At 39.2% G+C, this 14,606-nt stretch overlaps 1 protein-coding gene across 17 annotated transcripts in view; it reads left to right on the forward strand.

Moving 5' to 3' along the window:
• Positions 1 to 265: 265 nt before the first annotated feature.
• Positions 266 to 14,606, forward strand: part of LOC124856821 (chemokine-like protein TAFA-1) — a 214,912-nt gene continuing 200,571 nt past the window's right edge. For 8 of the 17 annotated variants that reach the window (XM_047347691.1, XM_047347694.1, XM_047347695.1 and 5 more), the window contains exons 1-2: positions 266 to 761; positions 3,032 to 3,168. In XM_047347691.1, coding sequence (XP_047203647.1) covers positions 3,045 to 3,168 — 124 coding nt within the window. In that variant the 5' untranslated portion in view covers positions 266 to 761; positions 3,032 to 3,044. The remainder of the gene's footprint in view (positions 762 to 3,031; positions 3,169 to 14,606) is intronic. The other 9 variants (XM_047347705.1, XM_047347707.1, XM_047347708.1 and 6 more) reach the window with 4 other exon arrangements.

A 14,606-nucleotide genomic window follows, 5' to 3' on the forward strand; every position in this document is an offset into this window, starting at 1 on the left:
TCTTTTTAGATGTTGTGGATGGCAGGTTGAGATGTAAAGAGGCTTCAGTTAATAAAGCATGCTTCATTTGATGATGGAGTATGATGCAGGAGCGGGTAGTCTTGCTTTAAGACTTGTGATCAGACTCCCCCCTTCTCTTGCTCTCTCTCTCTCGCTTTCCAGCTGGGCTACAGTGTAACACACACACACACACACACCTACACACATGCACGGTCACACACACTCGCTCTGCCTGCATGCCCGACACAGACGCTCTACTTACAGCGTTGGAGGCAGGACTGAGGCTCACACTATCAGCGCAGCTTCTCAATGGGGGGACGCAGCCAAGAGCAGACAGAGCGGTCATTCCACCGGAGCCTTCCGCCGAACGCGTGAGAGAGAGAGGGCGACGACAAGTGAGGAGGGCAAATTAGGACCCCTTTCATCTCAGCAGAAGAGTTTCGAGAGACTCTGAAAGAGAGAAGGAGGGAGAGAGGAGCAGCACCTATGTGGTTGATAGAGCCGTGGCTCGCTCACACCTTCAGTTTGTGACACATCCTCTCCTCACCTGGGCGGTGTTTTTAATTTTTATTTTTTGGGGGGGGATTGTTTGCGTTGATTTGTATTTAAAAAAGCAGCGGCAGAAGTCCAGTGTTTTTTTGGGCTTACCTGCAGGTGGACCTTCATGCAGAGACCCCCTCTGGTTTCCCCCAAAATGGATGGAATTAAGACGGGCAGGCTGTGATTCTGACTGAGCTTCGTCCTCTATCTGAACTGCTCAGGTAAGGGTGTGGGTCATCTCCAGGAATTCCTCTGGTGTCTGAGGACGGGAGTTTTATGTAGAAGAATGTCTGATGAAAAACTATCTGGGTTGAGTGAGGATGATATAGAATTACTTTCTAATACCTTCTGTATTCAAATTTGATCAAGCACTTTAATTGCAGACATTACCTGCTGGATTAAAAGCATTGTTGAGTAACAGCTAGTTATGATATTAGGTCCACTTTCGGACTGATTTCCTCCGTTTGGAACAGTCAGTGTTGTTGCATAGCTGAAGTTGTGTCTGCAGCAGTTGACGTGCTGTCTGTTGGAGATGAAACATCTGACTTGTTAGAGATGTGTTGCGCGCAGGTGCATCAGTGCCTGCAGGTGTGTCTCATGTTTCCACCCTCCGTCCGCTTTTACTTTCTCCCCCAGCTGGACTCCATCTCTGAGTGTCTCGTTTAAGGTTGCACCACAAAAGTGAGCGTGAGCTTCTTTTAGAAGTCTCTATCTACAAAAGCGTGGGCTGCATGCTTCTGAAAACTATCGCATCTATTTGGATTTCACGACCCTGTAAATAATCCTCCATTCTTTTTTTTTATTTTTTACTTCAACTCTGCTGCTGCGCTTTCAGCTCAGGAGATAAGCTGCAGATATCAACTACATTTTTCCCCTCTCCCTATACAAGCCTCAGAATACTGTAGATCTGCGGCTCTGTGGAATATAGCAGAAACAATTACCTGTGCAAGTCTTCTGAATAATACACCGTGCAAATCTGTGACTTACCGAGAACAACGTGTGGTAGCAGAAAAGTAGAAGAGGATTCACGCTTATTCTAAACTCCGCCTGCTGGTGATGCATAATGATATTTAGGAATTATATGCTCATTTTTCTTTGTTTATTAAGCAGCCATAATGTCACAGAGGGTAATCTTTCATTAGCGTACTGCTCTCAACCTCAACTGCATATCATAACACGAAAATGGCTAGATTTCCATCTTTAAATAATGCATTAAATCAGACCTGCTCTCATTTTACTTACTTTAAAAGTTAAATGGCTAATGGCTGTGCATACGTCATTTTAATGCACTAGCATTTGGTATAAATTATGAATTCAGTCGCATTAAAATCACTAACTTGTAGTAGGCCTATTCAAAAGCTTCAAGCTTCCAAAGCTTTCAAATTGCCTTAAAAGCCACAAGCTCCCCGATTAGTTGGATAAAATCCTTACACAGCACAGCAAACATCTTGTTTTACAGAAGGTGGAGTTATTGCAGAAACAACTTCTCATTATTAGATTTCTGGTTGGAAAGAAGGACTAACACCACGTGGGAAGGAGACGAATCTCATTATTCAGCCAGGATAAAGGTGTGTCCACATATGCTGCCCTTCATAAGCAGTTAAGCAATCCCTTAATAGGATCAAGACTGCTGTCTGTGATCAGCAATGATTTATTTAAATGTCAGTTTATTAATATAAAACCCATTTTTGTAGAAATTAAATAAATGGTGATAATAACAAATACCTAAACAAAAAGAAAACACAATTTTAAATTGATGTCCAAAACATAGTAGCAAGGAGTATAAATGTACAAATTAAGTTTGACATATCTATTACAAGTGACCAAGATTAGCCATTTGATCAGTGGGATCAGCCCTTGATTCGTGATAGGAAGGTCAAAGTAAAAATAAAAAAAATCTTTTTTTTTGACCACCCACCATTTTTGGTCTATAAACAGATGAGTTGACAGCATGCACTTTGATGCACTACCTTTGAGTTGAATATAAATCAGATAAAGGTTAGGGACAAGATTTGATGCATAAATTGGAAATATCTTGTAATTCCCACATTTTATGTTTGATTCAAAACTACTACCTCCATCATAGAAACTGCAGTGTTTTGATTTTTATACATCATTGTGCTTTAGAAAATTGGCAGCTCAAACCTCAATGAAAGTCAGAAATGGTATTGGCCGGGAAAAGCTTGAGCGGTACATCTCCTATTTCATGTGTACGTTATCTTTTTGCATTGGCTGTGTTTTATATATATATATATACACACACACATATATATATATATATATATATATATATATATATATATATATATATATATATGAACGCGTGCACATTTCTTTGAGTAAATCACTGCAGTAAATATATGGGTATTTTTGCATCTTGTTTACCTCCTTTGTTGTTCATACTGAGTAAAGATGATATCTGTAGTAAATATGTATACATCCTTCTCTAATAGAGATCTGATGCTTCTCTCTTCTTCATGCTGTTCTGCAGACTCAGCCTTACCATGTCCTGGTTGTTGGCCATGTGGATTAGCCTCGGCTTCCTGCTGCTGTGCCAGGCCACTCTCTACCAGACCATCCAGCAGCACCATGTGGCCCGACCTGGTCGCACTGACATCCTCACTCTGGGTACGTAAACATGCTCTTTGTTTTGACCTACTTCACAGCTCAGTGTTACAGCGGGTAAGATGTTGTCCTCTCTAGGTTAGCTGTTCTCAGCTCTGGCTGTTTGAAAGACAAGAATAAGGACTGCTGCAGAGTGTCAGAATGACTTGCCATGTCAGCGTGACGGGATGATTTATGGTGCTTGATATTATACAGAATAAGCAGAGGTGGGGGCTGCTAATTGTGCCTTCTCATCGATGTTATGTGACTTTGTGCAGTTAGGTCGAAATACAGTTAACAAGATATGGTTCATTTGCAGTGCTGTCTGCTGCTGTTTGGATCTTAACATGCAAGTGCTGCTTAAACATCTCAGATTGGGAATTGGGAGATGACTCACTTATGTGGTGAGGAATTCTTGACTAGTCCACCCTGAATCTCTCTCGCAGACAAATAGGAGTAGGAAAAGCTATGGGCAACACTACATAGTACTGTGCTGGTAGCTAGGGCAGCTTTGATCACTATAGCTAAGACTGAAATGACAATTATGTTTTCCTCCTTTGCCCTGGAAATGCTTGGCAATTAAGCCTGATGCCTTCTGCGCCGCAAGGGCTAAAGGGGAGGGTAGACACGGAGGCGGATCTAATTCTCTGATTATGGAAAAGCTTACTAGAATTGTGTATGGTGTATGTGGGAGTGTTACAAGGAAGGGAAAGGGTTTTTTTTTTTAGAGCAAAGGAAATGCTTTCCTTAAGCTTCTAACAATGAGTGTTACTTCCACACTGAACCCTTGTGCAGAGTGGGGCTTTCTCTCCATGCCAAGCTCCTGTTAAACAGTGATGGTGTCTGCTGCTTAGTTCCCCCTGTCTGTGTCTTGCACTGCCAAGTAAAAAGACAGTAATTGAAGCAGAGCAATAGGAAAAAAACACAGCCCTGAATTCTGTATGCTTGTGAACATTGGTGACTTTAAGCAGCCTGTCAGAGAATTGGCTTACTTTTGCTGCGGAACAGCTGACACATGAAAATTCTTGCTCTGAGAGATAAAAATAAGTTCTAAAAGTATCCCTGCCCCCATTAATTGAAGCAAAAAGGGGATAGGGATTCGTATGAGCAGGGTTTTGAATACATTTTTAAAGGGGGACTTCCATTTTTTTTTGTTCTTTTTTTCTTTTTTGTCTGGTTGGCAAGTCAAGCTTGGTGCCAAAGATGTACAAGGAAGTGCAAGGCTCAGTAAGTGTCGTTTTTGAATAATGCAGTGGACCCAAAGGGGAGGACAAGGAAAAAAAGATAGTTGTTGTTCCCTGCTTCCACCCCTTCTGGTTATATCTCTAAAAAAGTCACACAGCAGTGGCCAACATGGTTTAGGGAAGGTTTGCTGTCAGACAGATCAACTCACACACTTAATGTTCATCACACTCCTGGGTAAAGAAGTGTACATACTTCCACACTTACGTGCTCTCTTCTGGCGGAGGCCATTACGGAGTGGCATTTTCATGGGTCCTGTGAGGATACAGGCGCTGCTATTGATAACCTAATGGCTTCATCCAATGACCTCTCCTTGAATGTTAGGATAATAAGTAGAGATGCACCGATCAGAATTTTGGGAAAGATCAATAGCATAAGAAGATGTAGGAACAGCATTCAGCAGAATTTGTCCTTCCTGCCGCTAGCGGTCATTTATTATTTATATTAGTTGATGAGGTGATGTTACGCCATGTGTGTGAGAGAACAGTCGCTTTAGAACAGGGTTTTACTCTTTTAAAATAAATACAAAATTATCACAGAGCTGGAATCTTTAGCACCTTGTACTAGAGACTAGCACCATTAGTGTAGGTAGCATTACTAGCTGTAAACATCAGTCTCTGTGTGTATTCCCTAGAGTAGTGATTCCCAACCTGGGGAGCCAACCTCCCTATGGGTGCCCAGGGAAAGCTCAGATGGGGACCCCAGGCTTTTATGCCACAGGGTCTGTCTACATGTTTTGCATATATTAAAAACAAAAAAACCCACTAAGATTATGAAAAGGTAAAATGTCACTTTAATTGTAACATTTGCTGTTTTTACACGTATATCCTACTATATTGTGTCTATGGAAGTAAGATAGAAGGAAAGATAAAAACACAAAGATAAAACAGAGTACATTGTATTAACTGTGCTAGAGTGTTTTTTGCATAATCCAACTGGCATTTTCTGCACATGTATTCACTCTTGATGATGAGTTCAATAGGTACATACAGCATCCTTAACCAAACCTTGTAGACAAACTGGAGTAAAAACTAAAAATATGTGATGCATGTGTCTGTCAGAACAGGCTTTAAATGTGATATGGGAAGGAATGTATTTTATCGTGACATGTCATCCCTGAATAGAGCCGTGAAAGAACAAGGTGTCTCTAAAAAGTGTTAAAACTGGCAGAAAAGAAATAATCAGTTTGCAAGCTTCATATTTGCTGTTTGCATGCATATGTGCAGAAGCATGAATGTGCGAGTATGCATTCCTGTGTGTGTGTGTGTAACTATTTAGGCTCTTTACAGAGGTTCTTAAAGAGTTTGGCCATTAATGAGTATTATTTTTAAATAAAATAAAACCAATTGTTTCAGGGGCCCTTTCCTACTTGTTTTAACGCAATATCTGCATAACATTTCCGCAACCTATGGATGCCAATGTTAAAAGGAATATTTTTTATCCTTTTTTGTGCATTCAAGGCTGTCAGGTTTTCCATAATTATTGCATATTTTAGTAAAAAAATGAAAATCAACAGTTTGTTATAGTTTTTCTTTAATCTTAAATTTAAAAACAGAAATAAAATGTAGTTGTTATTTATAATACATAAAATTATCCTTTTTGAAGGGCCATTTATGTTTTGCAACTCTAATTAGGTGTGACGGGAAAAATGACCCTTTTGATTGTAAAGATTGCTGATCCCTGGCCTAAAGATGTAGATTATCTCTGGTGTTTCCAAATCCAACATGCTCCATGGCAGACTGAAATTCAAAGCTCAACAGAGGAACATTGTTAGGAATACATTCAGCCTTTCTGTTGCCTGTTGAAGTTGACTCGAGGTCAATTTGACTTTTACCAAATCAAAAACAAAAGTTTCAAACTTGGTATGAATGTGGCAGACAACATTTTTTTATAGGCACAGAAATATTTTAGAGCAAAAACAAAATGATAAGAGATTAGAGAGCTGACTGTCTTTATATTAGCGATTACTGTGGCTACTTTGGCCAGCATTATAAAAACGCTCAGTCTGTGTGCCTAAATTGAGAATGTAAATTTTTGCCTTCAATCTGAGATTTCCAAAAAGATTTTCAACATTTCATAATCCAGCATCTTCCATGACAGACAGGAATTAAAAGTCCAAAGTGAAAAAACAAAGCAACATTGCTGAAACATGCCAAGCCTTCCTGTTTCTACTGAGGTCTCGCTGTCTTGCAATGTGAATGAAACGCGAGCATCTCTCTGCATGTTGTCGATTATACGGTTTCCTTTTAAATGGCTTATTTCATCTTTGATAACACCAAAACTGAAAAAAGCTAGCTTTGAGTCGTCTTCACTCAATAACAGCTTCTTCACTGAAAAGTGTTGCTGTTAGTGTGACCTGGAAGAGCTTACAGAAGGTGCCTTCAATGACCAAAAACAAAGGATCATATTTTTGTATTCCAGTTGGTCAGCAACCAGACAGTTCAATGGAAAAGAAACCATCAAATCCCGCTTAGCAGACAGTTTCTGATCTTGTGAAAACATGAACAACTGTTACTTTAATGGCATGGTTATAGATGAGCTGATGAACATTCAATACCATCACAGATGTGTAATCAAAACGGAGACATTTAACATCATCACCCCATCATTCTCATTTGCAAACGGTTCGGTTTACTGTGTATGATGTTTTTCCATGAGGGTCAAGCCGACATCAATCCTGCTTAGCCATAAAGTGCTGTTACCCGATCTAACCAGAACTTTTCTCTCTGAATTGAAATGCTATAATAAATATTTGAATTAGAATTGATTTTATAATTTGAGAAGCTCTCTGGTTTCGCTGAGGCCAAAGAGCTCAGCTATAAATAGGGATGAGTATGTAGGACAAAGAATAGAGATGTCTTGAAAAATCCATCAACTTTCAAGCTTTGTTGTTTTAAGCATGTGGCTATAATAGTTTGTAGCATAGCGTACACTGTTAAGTGCTTAATCATAGACTCATACACAGCATCCATTAGCTGATCTCATTAATTTGTTGTCTTCAAACAACTCGATGGTGAAATATGGTGAAGCTGCTTTACCATGTTGTGCCCCTTGGCAGGGGCGTTTTTCGGGTCTCAAAACATTGGGGGTTTTAGCCCAAATCCAAGATATTTAGATTGCACGGTGGCGCAGTTGGTAGCACTGTTGCCTTGCAGCAAGAAGGTCCTGGGTTCAATTCCCGACCGGGGGTCTTTCTGCATGGAGTTTGCATGTTCTCCCCGTGCATGCGTGGGTTCTCACCAGGTACTCTGGCTTCCTCCCACAGTCCAAAGACATGCCTGATAGGTTAATTGGTCACTCTAAATTGCCCTTAGGTGTATGAATGAGTGTGTGCATGGTTGTTTGTGTGTTGCCCTGCGATGGACTGGCGACCTGTCCAGGTTGTACCCCGCCTCTTGCCCATAGACTGCTGGAGATAGGCACCAGCTCTCCTGCGACCCACTATGGAATAAGCGGTAGAAAATGACTGACTGACTGACATTTCTAAGTAATTTAAGGTTAAAATAACATAGCACATATTGCACCAGTTCTCTGTCTCGGCTGGTTTTAGACTGAATGTAAACTATTGTGAATCAAACAAAAAAGGTTTGCAATAATTTTGCTTTTTATTTTTGTTAGAAGCGGAATGAAGGACAAGGAGGAACAGAGTTTAGGTCTGATGAAAAACCATTTTGCTGAAGCAAAGAATGACACATTTTGAGGTATTTAGAAAATAACTTAATCTGAATTTTTGCTGACAAATGTTTTTCTTAAACTCAGAGATGTTTACTATGGGGCAGATAAATGTGCTTGTTTTGTCATCTACATAATATACCTTTTTTAAACATTACATTCTCATCAAAGTGTTCCACTCCTGAGGCCCCATTGTCTTTATTCTTATATTTCAAAAAAGGAAAGTGGTATGAAGTTGATTTTCCTAAATCTTAGCCAAATGGTAAAATCCTAAAACACATTTATTTTATTATGCCAAGGGCTTCTGAAAAATTTTTATTAACATTGTTCCTTCTTTTATGAGCCTGTTCTCTTTTATCGCCATCTTTTCAGCCCTTCATTCCACTTCTGAGGAAATTTGGCCTGCAAAAAATAATAAATGAAAAATTTTTCAACAGAGTCTTTTGTTCTGCACTGAACATGTGAGACATTAGTGCAGTTCTTACTATTAAACACTTTGACAGGAAAGGGTGTTAAGTTGTGGTGTTTAAAATATAGCATAGAGCCTCATCCTGGACCTTATCAGTACTAATATTACAGTTATTAATAACTGTATACATATGGTATGTATGTCTCACTTTCATTAAAACTGTATCCTTGTTTAATTAGTTTAGTTTACATAATATTTCATGTTAAATTCCAAAAAAGTAAAATAGTTAACTAATGAATGGTCCACCTGTGATTAATTGCTATGATTTATTTCTTAATTATACTGCATCTTTAAAGCCAGAGCTGTATGTTTAGAATCAGCAAAGAAGATATAAAAGAGAAGAGGGAGGCTTACTTTTACACTTTCTACTACGTCTTACTGGCACCAGGAGATATTTTCCTGGTTTATTGAGCAACACCTGGTTCTGTCTACATGTAGAACTAGATTTTAACACTGGCTGCTGCCATGAGATGCAATGTGTTGATCTGAAGGACCTTTTAATGTGTTCAGCTACGTTAGGATTAAATGCTTTTATTTTGACTGAAGTAAAGGACCAGATATTTTCACATTATGGTGCAAATCCGGCTAGAAGCTCACAGAGAAGGTTGCTGCTGTTTTCTATCACAGATCATTTAACTTCACCTGTAGCTCAGGTGAAAGTTCCTCAACATGACCCTGAAGGTGCTCATTAGAGTGAACCTCCACCTCATGGTTTGCTGGGTGAATAAGTGATTAGCTATAGCTTACAATTAGCTCATTCTGAGTCATCATTCAGGTTTTACCGCTATCTTCGTCTGGGTTATACCGCTCGTCGTCCACCTATTCCTGAACACCCACACCCACCGCAGGCTCACTCTCTCCAGTTGGCTCTGTGGTTGCTCTGAAATAAGCCCTGTTCGAGCCGCTCAGTGTAACCTTTCAGGTAATGAAGGAGGCAGGTCGACCTGGAGTAAACTGGTGTTCTGGACTTCTCCAGAATGGAGTCCGTCTCTGGCTGTGCGCGTAGTTGTGGATTAGCGGTGCTGCGAGTGCGCAAATAGCTATTTTTTGTCTTCTCCTTTTAACTCATTGTCAGGTTAGGTGGTTATATGGAACACAATTGAAAAAATCTGATTGTTTTTTGATAAAATGTGAAGTCCAATACCATTTTGTGGCTGCATCTTTTTAATACTTCTAAATTTCTTCTATCAAGAAGTCCAGGGCTATTCAGAAAACATCCGGTGATTCCGCCCCAGAAGCCCAGGTCTAACTATGCGCCTGCCCTTTGGTATGCCACTGTGTTGTTTTCATGTCAGTCGACCAGCTGTTGGGCAGACATTGGGGATTTGGATTCTCTTCAAAATCATTATTTCTCAAACCCAAAATGCTGCTCTGCAAACTTTTCAAAAGATTGCGTGGCACAAAAACTAACATTCACTGGACAATAACTAAAATACACAGAGAAGCAGCTGTGAGGCTAAGTGGAATGGAGGTTGCACAGGTTGTTTTATTGTCTCTATTAGATCATCTAGCAGTTTTTGAGAAATCCTCCAATCTGCCTCCAGCAACTTTGGGATGTAAAAAAAACACAAGCTGTAAAGTTTCAACATTTTTTGTAACAAATTTACAGTCAAGACAGAGATTGAGTAACAAGTAGGATGTCTGCTTTGTCACCTGCTCGGGAAGTGGCATTGCTCTCTTGTTTCCCATGAGCCTCTGCATCACAAAGTGCCCTCCTCCTACCCCTTGCGTTTTGCTTGTGCAGCGGAAGATTGATGGTGTTCTGATTCTGGGCAGCCAATTCTGGTCTCTCAAGAAATAATCCACTACATTGACAGATGAGCTGCATGTGACATGACATAAACAAGCCAGGCTATGCACTCTTCCTGCCTGCCAGCACTGCGCTGAAGGGCTCACTACCAGCACTGCTGATCCACAAAGACCCTTATTGACTGCTCTTACTGCTCTTTGTAAAACGTTTTGGTGGTGTACAATTAAGATATACAGTTTGTACCTTACTGGAAGTTTTCAACACAGACTTAGCATCTTCTGCAGATACAATTAAATTGCTCCCAAATGTGTCTTCCTGTGTGCTTATATTAAGTCATAATTAGCAGGTACCATACATATTTTACCCTTTTTTAATGAATATAGTCTATAACAGCTTAAAAGCTCTTTAGGGTTAGTGTACTGCTGCCATTCTGTCTAACCATACATTTTAGCCAAATGCTTTACCCTTCTGTGCTGTTTGTATTATTCTAGAATAATTTGATAATCAAAATCTTAAATTAAATGCAATTCTAGTATTAGTGTTATAGTCCACAATTTTTTAACAGGATTGAGGCCTGAGCATTTTAAAAGAAGCAGAAGCATTCAGAAACCTTCTTGAGAATACTTTTATAATCAGAGGAGCCAATGAGTCGAATGAGTCAATGTGAGGCTTTCAAACCTACCGACACTGTATGGACTGTCAAGGTTGGCGATGGCAACTTCATACCGTGGGGCTGTTTTGCTACGATTGGTAATGGCCCACTAAGGAATAAAACCTGATTTCAACGTTGAGGCTACATTTAGACCTCATTTAGACATGTGTCAATGTTAAGTCTACATATAGTCCTGATTTAGAGCCCTGAGACAACTGTGGCTCAGTAGGAAGAGAAGTTGTCTTGCAATCAGAAGGTTGTGGGTTTGATTCCAGCTTCCTCCTGCCATATGTCAATGTGCCCCTGGGCAAGGCACTTAACCTCAAGTTGCCTACTGATCTGTGTATTGGTGTATGATTGTGTGTGCGTTAGTGAGTGCGACTGGGTGAATGTGGCTCTAGTGTAAAGCGCTTTGAGCGGTCTGTATGACTGGAAAAGTGCTGTATAAGTTCAGTCTATTTACCATTTAGAGGTATATATTTCATCAGGGCTTAGACCAAGCAAAGCGGTCTGGTCTAAAGGTGGTCAAAGGATACGTTCAGAGTTAAAAATTTGTATGTCCACAAAAAACTGTATAATTCATGTAGAAATGCAAGAAAGCATAGACTGAAAGTTAAAAACAGCTTCAACTGTTTCAGTATAAATGTATTTTTCCTTTTTATCAGTCTTGATCTTGCTAGAAAAATACTAATGCTTAGAACAAACATTTTGAAAACTGTAGAGATTTGTGGTAAATATGACAACATACTTACATATTTGCACTGTGTTGGCTGATGGAAGTAACACACTTTTTAATGTGAAGTGTTGTTACACTTTGAGTTGTGCAGGCTGTGCACTGACAAAAAATGTTTTCTTGATTTCACCAGAGATGAAGATCACAATGTTTAGTTCTGGAATTTCAATACCCATCCAGAACCACTACAGTCTCATACAACAGCAGAACCTCTGTGGCACTGAAGTTAACTCACCGAGTTTTTCTGGAAAGATACAAATTACACATTGCTGACATAATGTCTCTGAGGCTAACGAGGAAACTGAATTTAATTAGTTTTTGTAAAAAGAAAAAAAGAAATCACCACATGAAAACAGCTGAACCTATATATTTGTGCAACTGAGCAGCTTATCTAGGAAACCTGCTTCGTTGAGAGGTGCTGATCTATTCTTTAGTTATTCTCCTAAAAACTTTTAAACCAGATATGTAAAAATGTTAGTATAGACATCTTTGAACTGCTTAGACAATATTTAGACATATTTTATTAAAATATATTTGGCGGTTTTGCATTGCACAAAGTGGGTATTATGAGGAAGAAGGAGAGCAACCTTCAAATTCTTCAAGATCCCTACAAAATAATTGCCAGATGGTTGAAATTTGGACTCAAATGGGTCTTCAAACAGGACAGCCATTTTAAACTCACAAACTGTTTTTGGAATGGATAAATCAGGCTAACATTAGGCTGGAATGACCCTGTCCTCAAGGATGTTGACATTTTTGGAAAATGCTTAAAAACTAATCAACTGATTTTTTAACTCAACATATTTAAAAGTGCTCTACAGTTTTTAATAAGAAGATCGGTTCAATTTCTATCCAGAATGATGTCAGGACCTTGCAGAAGGCTAACAAAGTAACCATGGGGGTGTATGTAAATGTTTTATTTGACATGTATAATAATAATTCAAATTTGTACACCCATTTCTTGCTTTTAAAAATCACTGAAGTAGTGAAGTATAGTGTGGTTTATATTAATTTTACCCTAAGAGAAGCATAATTGAGATTCATCATGATATTTCTGCCTATGATGGGTGTATGTAAACCTCTGATCAAAACTGTGCAGCTCGTGCATGAAAATCAGAAGACAATGTAAACATAGCATGAAAATGCTGAAAACCAGTGCAGTGGTTCTGTTGTTGTGTTTTTCTATGATCTGAAATGTCTTGTAAAGTCTAATCCCAGATGATTGGAATGCATCTTAATGAGCTCATTGTTCAACGTGCCATAATGCTCCCTGAGTGTTAGAAAGCCTTTGAGGTGAAAAAAACATGTAATTACTTTGATTAGCCGAGATTTATCATATGTTAAAATTCTGAGCAACAGCGTGATCACATGCGTGAATCCATCTGGTAAATTAAGAATTATACCCCAAGTTTTTAAAAGCAAAATTTGTAAAAACAATGTTTTACAGATTCTAAGACAATGAATCTGCTGAGGTAACAGGAAGATCAAAACATGAAGTTTCCTGGGGATGAAAAAGCCAAGTGACGTGCAGAGGGTTGAACCTGAACTGCCATCTTGCTTTAAAAAATATTCAATTTATGGTAAATAGAGATGGGATTGAAAAATGACTATTTCTTTTTACTGCCAATTGATATGGGTTGTCCAGTAAATGTAAAATTTTCTGCCAGCATTTCGTAGGCTAAGAAATTACCGTCCCCCACTTAGAAACTAAGTGCACCCACATTCTTCTACTCATTTCCATAGTTGTCAAAATGAGTGTAAGCAGCAGAAACAAGGTGAGGAATGTGCTTTTCTCCTTTACGATAATCCTTCCTCTTTGAGGTGAAGGAGTTGTTTTTGTTGAGTGACGGGTCCATCCATCTCTGCCCACATGAACGTCTTATTCAGCCAGCCTCTCCCTTCTGTTTTTGTTTTGCAATTAAATTAGCTTTATTTGTGTCCTCATTAAATTGCACCGACTAATTAGCGTGTGAATTGATGGTGAAAGAAAATTCAATTAAATAGCAGTTACTTGAAAAGGTGACGCCTTTGTGGTGCTTTCCTAAAGTGGATGGAAGGGAAGCGTGGAATGCGGACTCATGTGGAAATAGTTCTTTTTCCAGACATGTACGGAAATTTATATTTACAATCAAATAATTTCTGTTCATGGCTGGAATGACTGAAATCCCCTTTTTCTTCATGCTAATTTGTATTCAATAAACGCACAATGTAAAACCATCTAATGAACCATGAGATGATGAATATCATAGAGAATTTAAATTCAATTAGAAGTATTTATTCCCTAAACATGATGCCCATAAATCTGGTTGTTTGCCCACAAAGAAACTTAAATCCTATAATCTGCCTCCTCATGGAATTATTATTGCCTTGAAAATTGTGGGTTTAGTTGGACTCCTCGTCAATGCTTTATGATGTGTCTATCACTCAGCATATCCTTTAAGGTAATGATAGCAACCCTTTTAAAGACTCGCCAATAACTGCCTGATAATCCAGGTGCTGAGCAGTACTGTCTTCGCACCAGGCCTTCTTCCGCCCAGCTCACTGTGCACTTGAGCCAAGCAGCCCTCCCCTCACCTCCTCGTCTCCATCAGCCCCTTGGACGAGTTGTCATGGATCAGATGAGACAATTTGTCATGGATTAGTTCACTTAAATGTCTGTGTGATAGTGGAAGCAGTCACTGGAAAAGCTTTGGAATTCCATTACGCTGCCTTTTATGGCCGACGCGACGACCGAAAGAAGTGGAGATTGGACGGGTACTTTCTGTGGCCTGTGTGCTGTTTCTTGACTTCACTTACCCCCCCTACTGTAATTAGGATGTTCTGTTATTACTGAGCCCATATGTATTTATATATATAAATTTATATATTATATTGTATATATATTTATACTCCAAAGACATGGATTACGAATTAAAGTTTACTAGAAACTATGATCAGCTGAAAA

Source organism: Girardinichthys multiradiatus, chromosome 20 (assembly GCF_021462225.1).
Source record: "Girardinichthys multiradiatus isolate DD_20200921_A chromosome 20, DD_fGirMul_XY1, whole genome shotgun sequence".
Taxonomy (NCBI): Eukaryota; Metazoa; Chordata; class Actinopteri; order Cyprinodontiformes; family Goodeidae; genus Girardinichthys; species Girardinichthys multiradiatus.